The sequence below is a fragment of the Danio rerio genome, chromosome 17, assembly GCF_052040795.2.
Source record: "Danio rerio strain M-AB ecotype USA chromosome 17, GRCz13ab, whole genome shotgun sequence".
Taxonomy (NCBI): domain Eukaryota; kingdom Metazoa; phylum Chordata; class Actinopteri; order Cypriniformes; family Danionidae; genus Danio; species Danio rerio.
In genome coordinates, this window is record NC_141037.1 from 38,384,243 (window position 1) to 38,399,235 (window position 14,993).

Consider the following 14,993-nt stretch of genomic DNA (forward strand, 5'->3'; position numbering starts at 1 on the left):
TCTTGAAAATATGGAGAAACGTTCATATGAAACAAAATCAATGCTAAAAGTATTATAATAAAAGCCTTGTCGAATGGCACAAACTGAAAAAATATAATACATGGAATTAACAGGTTAATAGTGTGGAGGAATTATGACGTCAATTTGTATGCAAAAAACCCGGAAGCAAGTTAGCATTTTAGCAGTTTCGGTTTCCTCATCCGGTTTCCTCATCTCAATGGGCAATATCATACACCCGGCGCAATGTGGCGCAAGGCGCGACGAAATTGTTTTTTGGTAGTTTCAGCTTGAGTCGTTTTAAGGCGTTGCGCTAAGCTGTTTAAATAGCAAATGCATTTGCGCTCATAAGAGCGCCCATAGGCATTCTGGTCTAAAAAGGAAGGCGTTCTGAGGCGCACTGCTGGCATGTTGCTATTTTGAGAAACTATAATAGATTCTTTAATAGACCAAAACAAAACCCGGTCTAAAGTCCAGCGCAGAGTTGCGCCTCGATTACACACTGCTTTATACACACAAGATGTAGAGAAATACGCAAATATCTTTACATATGAAAAAATTTAAATATTAAGGATATATATAGGATATAAATATAAAGGATTAAAATATTACAAAACATATTATTTTCTAGCCTACATAAATATGAAAAACCACTGCTTTTATGCCTTCTTCATCTCGGGAGGCTTTTTCAGTTCATTCATAACAATTTGCTTTTGTATAATGTTATTATTATTAGCAGTATTATTTATTATATCCATATTTATTTTTGTTTTATTAAAAAAAAGCTTAGATTTGCCCATCTGCAGGTTTTAGACCATATGGGGCACAGCATGTGTTTTAGGATATTACTCAGGTTTTTGACCATACTTCGTTATTATTGTTCATTTATTCGTTTGCTGGAAATTAAAACTGAATTTAGAAATGGTTTTGAAACAAATCTTTGCACTTTACAAACAAAATGAATTATTTATTGGGTAATTGATGTCTGTGCGTAAAGTAGATCATTTATCTCTCATTCTCGCGCGGTAGATGCTCTGTTTAACTGTTTTCTTGCTAGTGAAATGTTTCCACTTACACTTACTTTACTTCATGTAAATACCAAATGCGCTTATGGCGCGACACAACTGACTCTTAAAGGGAATGGGAGATGAGACTCTGATTGGTTTATTCTCAAAACACACCTAAAACTCATTGAGAAAATAAACTCAACCCTTTTAGATCATGCGCCACAGCGCAAAGCGGATTTTTCTGTCCTTATATTAGCAAAAATGCATTCTGACACGCCCTAAATGGGCGTTTTGCCCTTTGCGCATGGACAGTCTAAATAGAGCGCAATCACTTTTTTCTATGGGATTTCGGTTAAATCGCTTAAATAAGATTTCAACATTAAACACATCAGTTACATCACACTCTTGATTTTTTAAAATCTGATATGTTTCTTTAAAAAAAAGACGGTTGCTATCAAGTTGCTAAATGGGACTACAGGTTATATGTCATCGAGCTGAACTGGTCTGGAATGCAGCCCGCTTGTGATGGGCATTTGGATTTGTCTGTTATTTAATATTTTCATGAATAGTATTTTATAGTTTGTAATATTTTTTTTATTGGGAATTGATATTGTGTGTAGACAATGCCTTCACTTGTAAAGACTGTCGAGACACATTCAATTGTTGATCCTTTATTTTAATTAAATGATATTATGGGGATACTGGCAACGCAGTGGCGCAGCAGATAGTGCTGTCGCCTCAAAGCAAGAAGGTCGCTGGTTCGAGCCTCGGCTGGGTCAGTTGGCGTTTCTGTGTGGAGTTTGCATGTTCTCCCTGCGTTCGTGTGGGAGTCCTCCGGATGCTCCGGTTTCCCTCACAGTCCAAAGACATGCGGTACAGGTGAATTGGGTAGGGCTAAATTGTCCGTAGTGTATGAGTGTGAATGTGTGTATGTGGATGTTTCCTAGAGATGGGTTGTAGCTGGAAGGGCATCCACTGTATAAAACCATGCTGGATATGTTGGCGGTTCATTCAGCTGTGGCGACCCCCGGATTAATAAAGGGACTAAGCCGACTAATAGGGAATGTCCTTTACACTTAATTTCTGTCATCTGTTACTAAGGTAAGCGGGCTGTATATGCACACGGGGGATACACTTATTATTAACACGTCTTAGGATAATACTATGTTTTATACATACAATTTTAAAACTATTACACCAACTGTAAAGCAAAACAAAATTTAATCCACACGTAAAAGTCCCGCAATACCCGACAACTCCTCAAATGCAGAATAACGTTTGTCACTGGATCACCTCTTGAAATCTGAGGACTGACGTTTACTCGACCGCCAGCTGGCTTTTGATACATTAGGGCAAATATAAATGTCCAAAACATCTTACTCATTTTATTCATAATCATTTTATTACTTATAATTAGGGTTAAACAGAATCTGTCGGCTTTTTTTTTGCTATTTCTTCGCAGATTTTTTCTTTTTTAATCTGCAGATTTATGCATGATTTTGGGAGTATTATAACTAAAAACTTAAAATATGAAATTAAAAATAATACCTTTTTACTTTTATTTAATTAACAATACAAATCCATGTAATACAACTTATTTGGTAAACAGTAAGTCTCTCAAATAATATATCAACTACTACTTTACAAACTGTATTTTAAATTAATCATATGGACATTTACATATCAGTCAATAATATTACTAAAATGAATTTAAAAACTGAACTAATATAAATGTACACACATTTATACAAGCAAATAAATAGACTTAATGATGGGCTAAAAATCTGCGGAAATCTGCTGATTTCTGCACACACAGATTCCGTATGGGCATACTTATATTGTCCAAGACAGTGATATTCATTTTAAATACTACTTCATTGCCTTTATTAGCTTTTTTTTCTTGCCTATTTATTGGTATTAAAAACTTCAATTGATGATAAAGCAGCTGGAGATCTTCAATTTTCATCAATTTTCAGTTAATTTTATTTCAGTTTTAAAAAAATTCAATTCTGTAAATCCAGTGGTTTAAATTCGGCTGTTAAAATTCGACATTACATCTGAGAAAAGCAATAGATTGCATTAGATTGGTCAAGAATTAATGACAAACTAAAGCATGTGGTGATGTTGAAAAAACAAAAAACATTGATCCATTTAGGTGGAAGTGCAGAACTGCTAATTAGATGTTTATATCTTCTAAAATTGTGTGATTGTTTTGGAGCACACTACCTTATAGACATCTTTACAACTGACATACTGATTCTAACATCTAAAAACGTTATTTTAATTTAAGTATTTCATGATATGTCCCTGTTTAGGTTTAATGACTTGAGTTGACGAGAACAAGTTCAAGGTCATGTTAGTGTAAAAAGTATATTTAAATTGTCAGTCATAGCTGTGATGGCTTAGTTTAATGTTAATGTGAAGTTTAATGTTCAGCCGTCATCAGAAATCATTTTATTATGCTAATTTGATTGGAAAGATAACTCTGCTGCTTAACCTATTTGTGGAAAGTCTAATGACTTCTATAGAGCACAGAAAGTTCAGCATTTATTTTAAATGGAAATATTTTGTAACATTACCATCACTGTCACTTTTGAACACTGGATGTGGAGTAAAATGAAGTAAAATATTAATTTCTTTAAAGGAAAAAAGAAGAAAAACCTGACTGAGGTTGATAGTGAGAGCACTACCAATTCTAAAACTTCAGTCAATTATTTTCCTTAGCCCCTAAGGCCTAGTCCCTTATTTATCAGGGGTCACCACAGCGGTATGAACCAGCATATGTTTTAGGCAGCGAATACCCCATCCAGCTGCAACCCAGTACTGGGAAACACCCACTTTTTAGCAGTGCTGTTAAAACCACAACATCAAACCTGTAGCTCTTTTATTAAGTAGAAAATCACATTTTAAATCTCAATTTTGATCAGAAAAAAAACAATTCGATTTATTTCTCGAAATCCAGCAGCCCTATGGTATATCTTCTAAAGATGTATAGGGTCGGCAAATAAATTAAGATTACATGCAGACTTTTTAAAGCAAATTATGTATATGCTTATGCATTGGTTTTCAATTCTGATGCCATTTTACAGATTTCAGTGTGCACTGATCCGCAGTCCTTAATCGACAGACGTGAAAAAAATGCTAAAAAAAAACAAAACAAAAAACAGCAAGCTATAGCTCACACCGAGCAATAATATAAAGGTCATACAGAGGTAAGCACAGCAACTGAAGACACTATTTATACAAAAGCCAGTAAATTCTTGGAAATTCAGGTGATAAGTAGAAAGAAGACATGGATAAGGGGGAAAAAAAGGGCAAAGTTTTTTTAAATATTTATAGTATGACTCCTTAAGTTAAACTTGTATCGAGCTGTCACTGTAATACTGATGAGTTCAACACCTCGCTGTCAGTCTACTGACTCCACAAGCGTCTGACATACTGAGTGGCCAAAAAAAAAAAAACTACCAGTATGTAAAAGCGACAGAATCATGATGAAATATGGATGTGGAATGGCTTAAAAGTTAATTAATTTTGCTATGACTGTTCAGCCTGAGGTCGCATAGTACATCATGAAAAAATGGACAAAAAAAAGTTACAATTTAGACAAATTTTCCCAGTTAGCCACTGAAATTAGATCAAATATGAAAATGTTTATTGGATTCAGAGTCTCTTTATACAAAAATACTATATTAGATTTTTTAATTAGATTTATTTTTTAATTAGATTTTTTTATTAGATGTACAAACCAGAACCGCACCTGTATCGCCTCAAGGCTGATTTATACTTCTGCGTCAAACGCCGGCGTATGTTACGGCACTGACACATAGCCCTTCGCCGTGGCACCTCTCAAAAAATGTAACTACACATCGCAACGACGCGTAGCGCAAGCTCTGTGATTGGTCGGCTTGGTATTGCTGACGAGTCTGGGCAGGACCGAGAGCCGCGTGAAGGGTGCGAGCCCAATGAAGCGATTGCTTACAAGTGTGGAGTCCCGTGAAGGAGCTCCGGATGGAAAGTTTTGTTTTGTGTTTACCTCATAGTTAAAGTTGTTGCACGTCCGCCGGTTCCTGCCTCAAAATGAGCAAGTTTGAGCCACTTATACATCCCGGAAGTGTTCAGGAAAAGCAAAAAAGTAGCGAAAATACTCAACACAGAGGAACATTTACACCTCACTGCCAACTAGCGTTTCGGAAGTGTTAACGCAGACCAACAGAGGCCGCGTTCAGAAGTATAAATGCACAGCCACGCGCGTTGCATGCAGTATAAATCAGGCTTATGCCATCATCTAAATCCATTTACAGAAAAAAACAGTATGTTTGCTGTTTGTTCGAACTACTTATTCAAAATGAGCTGAAGCAACACAATTCTTGAGTTTTTTGGGAAGACAACCTAATTGTTTTACAGTATGTTTAATCCACTTAAATTTGTAAAAGCTAAGGGCTCTATTTTAACGATCTAAGCGTAAAGTCTTGTGCTTATTCTCTGAATGAGTTATGGGTGTGTTTTGAGTATACTGTAACATGCATTAAACCAATCAGTCTCATCTCCCATTCCCTTTAAGAGTCAGTTGCATTGAGCAATGGGTCATTTTGCTATTTACATGGCGGACTTTCTAAGTGGAAAAACTGAATGCTTCACTAATGAGAAAACAGTTCAACAGACCATCTGCAGTGAGGATAAAGAATGAGCCTTCTCCATTCAGCCTTTTTACTTTCTCTTTACTTTACTTTTACTCTTAACTTTACTCCTTTACTTTCATGGATAAGAAAACGGTGCTTTACACACTCCACTGAAGATATCCATTAGCCTACATATTTAATTTAGTTTATTAAGCGCAAGGATTTGCTTCAAAACTATTTATAAATTCAGTTCTTATTTACAGCAAACAAATAAATGAAGAATAATAACAAAGTGTGTTGAAAAAGTTATATCCAAACCTAAGTCCTGTTTTTATGTCCCATATCGTGATGCAAACGTCTCCAAAACCCGACAGGTGGAAAAATCTAAACTTTTTTTAGTAAAACAAGTATAAATATGCATATAATACATAATACTGCTTATAATAACAAATGCAAATTGACAGGAATAAACTGAATCCCCCCACTCCTGGGTTGAAAAAGGCTTACTGGCAGTGGTTTTTATATTTATGTAGAAAATAATAATTGTTGTAACATTTTAATCCTTTATTTTTTTATATGTGATATTTGTGTGGATCAGGGTGGGGCCAAGTTGGAGCGCTCACTCTGATCCGCCAAGCTCTGCAGGTTGTGGAAATTCCAAATTGAACTAAAACAAACAATTACAATTGGCTTAAGATTGGCAAGGAAAATTCGGCCCAAGCATTAACCAGCAGGAAAAATAAAAAATATTTGCGTATTGCTGTACATCCTGTGTGTATTCAGCAATGTGTAAGTGTTTGGACCTGCATAGACACATAACTAACGTTTTCTGGGCTAGACTTTAGACTTTAGCAGCTTTTAGTTGGTCAATGATGCAGTCTGTTTCAGTTCTTCAAAAAGGGACCTTAACACACCTCCTTTTTAGACAGGAACACCCATGAGTCCACAAAGTGGCGCAAATTGATTTGCTATTTAAACAACGTGGTGCAAAATGTGAAAATTACAGTTGTGCTGGTTTGAAAATACCAACAAATAGTGCGCCTTATTGCACCTGTGTATGATAGGGCCCTGAGACATTAACTTAATTCCCTCATGTTGCCCCAACATAAACTGAATGTATGTAACCAAGCATTTTTAGTGTACATTACACAAAGACACCTGTGAAGCTAAAATGTAGCTCTTGTAGCTAAATTGACATTATGGCGTATATATTTCACACAGGGACATCCACAATCATTGAGGAACAAAACTATAGAGTAATGTATAAGGGTGTGTTCACACTATAGTTTGGTTCTGTTGGTTTGTTTGATCTGGACCAAAAATTAAAAAAAGAAAGCATTCGATCTTAAAATTGATTTTGATATTCCCAAAATATCAAAATCAACAGTAGGCAGTAGATCTTTCTCTTATCTGGCACCTAAACTCTAAAAACAGCCTTCCTAGCACAGTTTGAGAGGCAGACACATTCGATCAGTTTAAAACTAGATTAAAGAGACATCTCTTTGCATTAGCATACACATAAAACACCTAGACTGCAGCTCTGCACAAGAAGTATGGCCAAAGGAGAAATGGTCATCCCCAAACTGAGCCTGGTTACTCTCAAGTTTTTTTTTTTCCTTTCACTTTTGTCAATTGGTGAAGTTTGGTCCTCACCACTGTCAACACTGGATTGCTTGGTTTTGGACATGTGGAGCGAGGCATCGATGGATTTGCTTTTCATTGTTTTTACTGTCAGCAGTGAAATTTAAACCACACTGAACTGAACTAAACTGAACTTCAACTCTGAAAACTGGACTGGCGCAGCTTCAGTTTACTAGAACTTCTATGTTAAGACACAATCTACATTGTAAAAGCCTTATGGAAATAGGTCTCAGATCTGAGTATTTTAATATTCAGACTGTCGTTTTTAAAATAAAACTTAACTTCTATATATCTGCACAGTAGTCAACATTTGAAGTGGACCTACACCTTTCATCTATTCTACAACAGCCATTCTTGTCTTTGAAAAATGTTTTTGATCCACTTCAAATGTCGACTGCTGCATAAACAGTATATTTTTACTTTTTTTGCTTTGTATCTTAAAAATGACAGTGTGAATGCTAAAATAACAGATCAATTGTATCGTTTTACATACAATTTACTAATATTCAGCTTTTTTGGTGTGCACTGAGGTTCAGATGATAGTGGTCCACTTTAATTTTTTCATATCCACACAATTAAGACACCCAAACGCAAGGGCTCCAATGTGGATGAGCTGCACCAAACATAAAGTGAGCAGCCCGACAGAAGTTGCTGTTGTTGCTTATGCTGATGTGGAACTAAATATTTTTTGACAAGACTATAAACATAGAAATATCATCATGGCCTGATTCGTGAAACGATGACAGATGCCACTGTTTCAATTTACTAGAACTTCCATGCTAAGCAGCTTTGCCACAATCTAAATTGTAAAAGCACTATAAAAATAAAGATTAAATGAACTGAATTGGCCTGAGTATTTTAGCATTCAGTCATGAATAAAATGCAAAGCAAAAACTCAACTTCTATATATATCTGCACAGTAGTCAACATTAGAAGTGGATCAACACCTTTCATCTGTTCAGCAACAGCCATTCTTGTCTTTGGACAAATTTGAAACATGTTTTGATCCCCTTCAAAAGTTAACTACTGTTTTAGATTTTTACTTTTTAGTTTTGTATCTTAAAAATGGCAGTGTGAATGCTAAAAAAACAGATCAATTGTATCGTTTTACACACATTTTACTAATATTCAGCTGTTTTTGCTGTTCACTGAGGTTCAGATGATAGTGGTTCTCTTTAAATTTCCCCTAAACAATTTGCACTGACAGAGCAATAGTTTTTTGTTTTTGTAATCAGATCAAGTCTGCCAAGTTCAAACCCACTTTTTTCATATCCACACAATTAAGAAACCAAAACGCAAGGGCTCCAAGGTGAATGAGCTGCACCAACCATAAAGTGAGCAGCCCGACAGAAGTTGCTGTTGTTGCTTATGCTGGTGTGGAACTAAATATTCTTTGACAAGACTATAAACATAGAAATATCATCATGGCCTGATTTGTGAAACGATGACAGATGCTATCCATGACAGCAGGCTCTGGAGAATGCATAAGAGAGAGCAGGTCAAGCCGAACCCTCCAGTGATGTATTAATCTCTCTGCCAATCCCCTCCCACACCCATCTTTTTTTTCAGCTCCTGTTCTTCTTTCAAATGCACTGGGACTCTGACCTAATGTACGGTTCATCCTAGCCGTGACTCACATGCGGCGGTCTTCTTCCTCCTGTTTGCGTAACTGCTCCTCCTCTTCGTGTCTCTTGCGCTCTTTCTCCATCTCCTCCTGGATGCGCTTGAGTCTCTCCGTCTCCTCCTGTTCCTGCTTCTTCTTCTGCATTGAGGAGAGCAGCTGCTCGGAGCGTTTCACCAGGCCCTCATACTCCTGCTCGATCTCCTTGCGGCTCATCACAGTGGACTGCAAGTACAGACAACAAGTGAGAGTTTTAATGCATTTCATTTATTTGGGAATAGTTTAGTTTTACAGGGTGCCCACTCCTTAACTTTTTAAAGCAGCATTTATTTTAAATCAAGCACTGCTGTAATTCACATCTCCTGCATATATAGCGCCATGAAAGTCTTTACTGTAGGCAAGGCAAGTTTATTTATATACCATATACACAGTGGTAATTCAAAGTGCTTTACATAAACAAGAATAAAAGAGACAAGTGTAAGACAATAAAAACAAATTATAAATGTTTTTCAAAATAAATTAAAATGTATTAAAACAGGTTTTAAAATAATGAAAAAGAAAGACACAATAGTGCGATCTGTCGGACGTAGCACAGTGCTCAGTCAGTAAAGGCGCAGCTAAATATGTGTTTTCAGTCTGGATTTGAATGTGCCTTATGTTGGAGCACATCTGATCATTTCTGGAAGCTGATTCCAGCAGTGAGGGGCGTAATAGCTAAAAGCCGGTTCACTCTGCTTTTTTTTGTCTGAACTCTTGGAATTTCTAGTTAATATGATCCTAAAGACCAAAGTGGTCCATCAAGTTTGTATTCAGTGAGCATATCTGCAATGTATTGAGCTCCTAGGCCATTTAGTAATTTATAGATAAGTAATAATACTTAGAAATCGATTCTGAATGGTACTGGGAGCCAGTGTAAAGACCTGAAGACAGGTGTGATGTGCTCTGAATTTCTGGTTCTGGTCAAATTCCTGGCCCCAGCGTTCTAGATGAGCTACAACTGTCTGACTGTCTTTTTGGGGAGGCCAGGGAGGAGTCCATTAAAGTAATCCACCCTGCTGCTGATAAAAGCATGAACAAGTCCTCACTGGAAACAAAAGCATCTAATTCTTGACATGATAGTATGCTGATTTATTTACTGATTTGACCTGACTACTAAAGCTCATATCTGACTCTAGAATCACACCAAAATTCTTGACCTTATTTTTTGCTGTTTGACCCTAAGAGCTAAGGCACACATTCACCTTGAGAACCTCATTTCTGACCCCAAATGCAATGACTTCAGTTTTCTCTTTGTTTAACTGAAGAAAGCTTTGGAACATCAAACTGTTAATTTCATCAATGCATTGGCAGAGGGTGTCAATGGAGCTGTAGTCATTAGGCAGAAAGGCTAAGTAGATCTGAGTGTCATCAGCATAGCTATATTTGGTATAGATATTTGGCTTATATACTCGCTCAGTACTGTACTTAACATTTTACTTACACTCATTATTCACATTAAAATGCCACAGGAATGATGATGCTTTGACGGAGTAAATAAAAAAATAGAATGTTTTAAACAGTAATGTTCAAAGAACTTATAATAAAAAGTTGTTGAATTTAATTCTGGCAATATTCAAATGTGGTTTTTAAAATATTGATAAAATGTGCAATTTTTTTGTTTTAGTTCTTCTCCAAGAACTAAATTTAACATTTTTAAAGTACGATTTTTGTCTTTTTTGCTTATGTTCTTGACATCAGTGCAGTACAATTGTTAAAATAACACCATGAACAAATGTAATTTCTAATTTAATTCAAGCACTTTCAAGGACCTATGTTTGTTTTTAAGAACTGTCCAGGCCTTGAATCCATATGTCTGAAACTGAAGTATGGTGCAGTTTCAGAATGATTCAAACTAGTAGATTTTGTTGTAGATCTGTTGTAGAAATTAGGAAACACCAAGCTGTTTTTGATTCTACTAATTTTTTTTTTTTTTGAAAAACACAAAATGCTGTCATCATTTTCTCATCCTTATGTTGCTTCAAACCCGTAAGGCTTTTGTTCAACCTCAGAACACAAAAGAAGGTAATTTTGAATACGAAGGGGCCTCCATTGAAAGTCTGTTCACTCAAAACTCAGCATATCAAAATAGGGCTGCATGATATTGGAAAAAACTGACATGTTGATACTTTTTATATTGTGATATTAAATATAAATTCCCCAGGTGACTGGAATAGCTCTATTTGGAAATAATTCATAATTTTAGACTGATTGGGATGATTTTGTAAGGAAGAACACCAATCACAAGAATTGAGAATACAGTAAAGCAAAGATAAACATGACATAAACAGTGCTTTATGGTTTTGTGGGAGACTGGGAGTCTAGCAATATTCAGGTACGACATTAAACAATCTCACTGTATAGCCGTCATCATATATACTGTATAAACATAACTACAATTAATTAATGAAACAAATAAATTAGCATAAATTAGCAAACATAGTTTTTAGCTATATAACGGTAAACACACTCTAAACAATAGCCCGCATGACAGTGTTTACTTAATCATGTCCACAGTTTTTCAAGGGCAGGTAGTCTATCAATGTTTGTCAAACCAGACAGCTTGCTGATGTACCTCATGATATCTGCATTGATTACTTCAAATATTTATCATCTAGAAACAAAACAGCATGCAAGCTTTGTAGCAGGTTGTTTTGTCAAAATCATAAATATAATGTTAAAAAACATCAATAGTGAAAATTAATAATAAGACAGTAAGAAAAAAAGTGAAATCTAGTCAAGTTACCAGAAGTGATGCTATCAGTATGACATCCTTCATGCATACGCAAACAAAAACAAACTATGGATTCATGTATGAAACTTTTAATAAAACTAAAAAAGTATGTAAGGTCTAAAATGAATGAAGACAAATGGCAAAAATCAATATTTTAACTCTTTCTCTTTCTAACAACAGCCACACCATACAATATTCTACCATTCCTTGTATTCTGTGCAGCATTACAGATATTTTGCTTTTAAATGATCATTAAAAATTGCTACATTAGTTGTCGATTGAAGCCACAAAGTACTTGCTAACTTCTCAGTCACTTTCCGAAAACCTTATTTACTACACTCTCTGTATACCTACAGTGGCATCTGAAAAACATGCACCATAACACCCCTTAACTGAAACATCAGAAAACGAAGCCTTTTTGTCACAGACAGCTTAGTAATTTTTATAAACAAAATGGTAAACACTTTTGGCTATAATTAATTAAAATCTAATGGCTGTTTGGGTTATCAGTGATTTATCTGCCATAAATTCACTTAACATGCTATACACTCACTGGCCACTATATTAGGTACACCTGTCTAACTGCGTTAATGCAAATTTCTAATCAGCCAATCACATGGCTGCAACTCACATGCATTTAGGTATGTAGACATGGTCAAGATGATCTGCTGCAGTTTAAATCAAGCATCAGAATAGGAAGGAATGTGATTTAAGTGACTTTGAATGTGGCATGGTTGTTGGTGCCAGACGGGCTGTTCTGAATATTTCAGAAATTGCTGATCTACAGGGATTTTCAGGCACAACCATCTGTAGGGTTTACAGAGAAGGGTCAGAAAACATTGCCTGGTCTGATGAGTCTCGATTTCTGAGGGAAGGGTCAAAATTTGGCGTCAACAACATGAAAGCATGGATCCATCCTGCCTTGTATCAAGGGCTTAGGCTGGTGGTGGTGAAATGGTGTGGGGATATTTTTTTGGCACAATTTGGGCCCATTAGTACCAACTGAGCCTCTCTGAGTATTGTTGCAGACCAGGTCGATCCCTTTATGACCACAGTGTACCCATCTTCTGATTGCTACTTTGAGCAGAATAACACGCCATGTCATAAAGCACAAATCATCTCAGACTGCTTTCTTGAACACGGCAATGAGTTCACTGCACTCAAATGGTCTCCAGTCACCAGATCTCAATCCAATAAAGCACCATTGGGATGTGGTGGAACAGCAGATTCGCATCATGGATGTGCAGCCGACAAATCTGCGTGATGCTATCATGTCAATATTGATCAATATCTCTGAGGAGTATTTCCAGTACCTTCTTGAATCTATGCCATGAAGGATTGAGACAGTTTTGAGGGCAAAATGGGGTCCATCCCGGTACTAGTAAGGTGTACCTAATAAAGTGGCCAATGAGTGTATATCAAATCTTCTGAAGCCATAGGCAGTGTAGTTTAGATAAATGTTTAAGCAATAATTGACCAAAATAGTCATCACAAATGGTTTAAGTTCTTCACTTCTTTTTTTAAGTCAGAGCATGTTTGACAAAACATTCAAATGTTTAAATTTCACTAATTCAATGGAAAATTATACATTTTTTAGATTGGCACAGCTTGCACAAATATCTCCTTTTATCTTTTTAAAAATAAAAAATAAAACAATAAGCGGTTGGTGCAGGATTAGGCTGAGAAAATGATGACAGGCCACTTGGAACTCTCTTTTGTTAAACAAATTTGAACCCGTTTTTGAATTTCAAACCAAAGAAAGTGTCAGCAACTCAGTGGCTTCTAGTCAACTCTGTGACAGGGATTATGCAGAGCCTCATGAACTACAATCTTATTAATAACCTGCAAGCATAGAAAAAAAAAAGCTTGCCTAGATACCCTCATTGTCGTTTTTTAAGGACGCAAGAAAATAATATGTGGTCGGGACAACATTAAATGATGACAGGCCACTTGGTAGCACTCTAAAGGTTGCAGCTCTAAAAAAGTTTTCCTCCTGTGCTTCGTTAAACAAATGTGCAGAAGGTATTTCAGCTTGAAGAAAGTGACAGAACCCAGTGGTTCCTCGTCAGCTCAGCAACAGCGACGACGCTGTGCCACATGAGCCGCAGTTGTATTAATATCCTGCAGATATTCATTAAACCTGGATGTGGATTTCGTGCCATCTGGCAGAGCACCAGAGGAGCGTAGAGGGGTGCGAGCATTGTGCATGATCATTGTACCGCCAGGGGGGCGAGGACTCAATGACAAGGTCCGTCTCACCCCCTAACGCTAGATGAGTTAGCGCTGGTGTGCTGAATGACAGCCATTGACACAATCTGCGTTATTAACCAGGGAGGCCGCCGTAATCTCCAGTCCAGATGGTAAGGTAATAGGAGGCTTTGCCAATCAAAAAACAGATGCTAATCAAAAAAAGTGCTATGCTAATAACAAAGAGGGTCATCGCCGGTGCAGGAGTGCATAGCGCATCTCATTTAGTGAGAGGAACGGCATGTTCAGGTAGAAAAGTTTCAGCACCGATGCCAGCTATCTATCAGAGAGAGGGCGCAATGTCTCTGGAGCGCCCTGTCAATAATGCACTCCGAGTCTGACAGATGAGGTTGGGGCTCCATGTAGAGAAGACAACAATGCATACACTGCATTCAATCAGCCGCAGCTGAGAGTCCGGAGGAAGGCAAGAAATCAACACTAGAAACGGCATAATGCTGCAAAGCCTTGGAAATCGACTTGACAGCATGCGGCGTGAATGTCAATGATGATCTGCAGACGGAAATCTCATTGTCAGACTGTCGATTTGCATACTTTGTATTTATTTACTGTGCTTTTGAATGCTCAATCTTTTTTTTTCTTCGGCAGAATGAAATGAAAAGCTGCAGCCCTCTTTCTTTGGGGCCTAAAATGAGAGAGAGAGACAGACACGCGCTCAAAGCTGGCAGACAATTCTAGCCACAGCTTTAGACCGCCTTCATCAGGACATGGAAAAACACACACCTGTTGAATTATGCATGGGAACTGATACACAAGCGAAGGCTAAGAAAGGAGCTACACCGCATAACATCACTGAGCTTTGTAAGCCAGAGGAGGTGAAAGGGGGTTTGTCAACCTTGGGCGGTTTTCCAGTGGAAAACCTCACCTTGATCTTGGCCATGAGAGCGTCGGTGGAGGCGGCCAGTTCCTCGATCTGTTTGCTCATTTCCGCTTTACCCTCCTTGAGTCCGTTCACAGCCTCGTTGAACCTCTCCATCCTCTTCCTCAAATTTTTCACCTTCACCAGGCCATCGACACTGCCATGAAAAAAGGAATAACACTGTTTACTGGTCTAGTCTACTGACTAGTCTCCA

At 37.1% G+C, this 14,993-nt stretch overlaps 1 protein-coding gene across 3 annotated transcripts in view; it reads right to left on the reverse strand.

The window, feature by feature from the left end:
* myo6b (myosin VIb) overlaps window positions 1–14,993 on the reverse strand; it is a 154,847-nt gene that overhangs the window by 39,521 nt on the left and 100,333 nt on the right. For all 3 annotated transcript variants that reach the window (XM_087288954.1, XM_087288953.1, NM_001004110.1), the window contains 2 exon segments: window positions 14,786–14,936; window positions 8,902–9,110 (listed from right to left, as the gene is read on the reverse strand). In XM_087288954.1, the coding sequence (XP_087145080.1) occupies window positions 8,902–9,110; window positions 14,786–14,936 (360 nt within the window).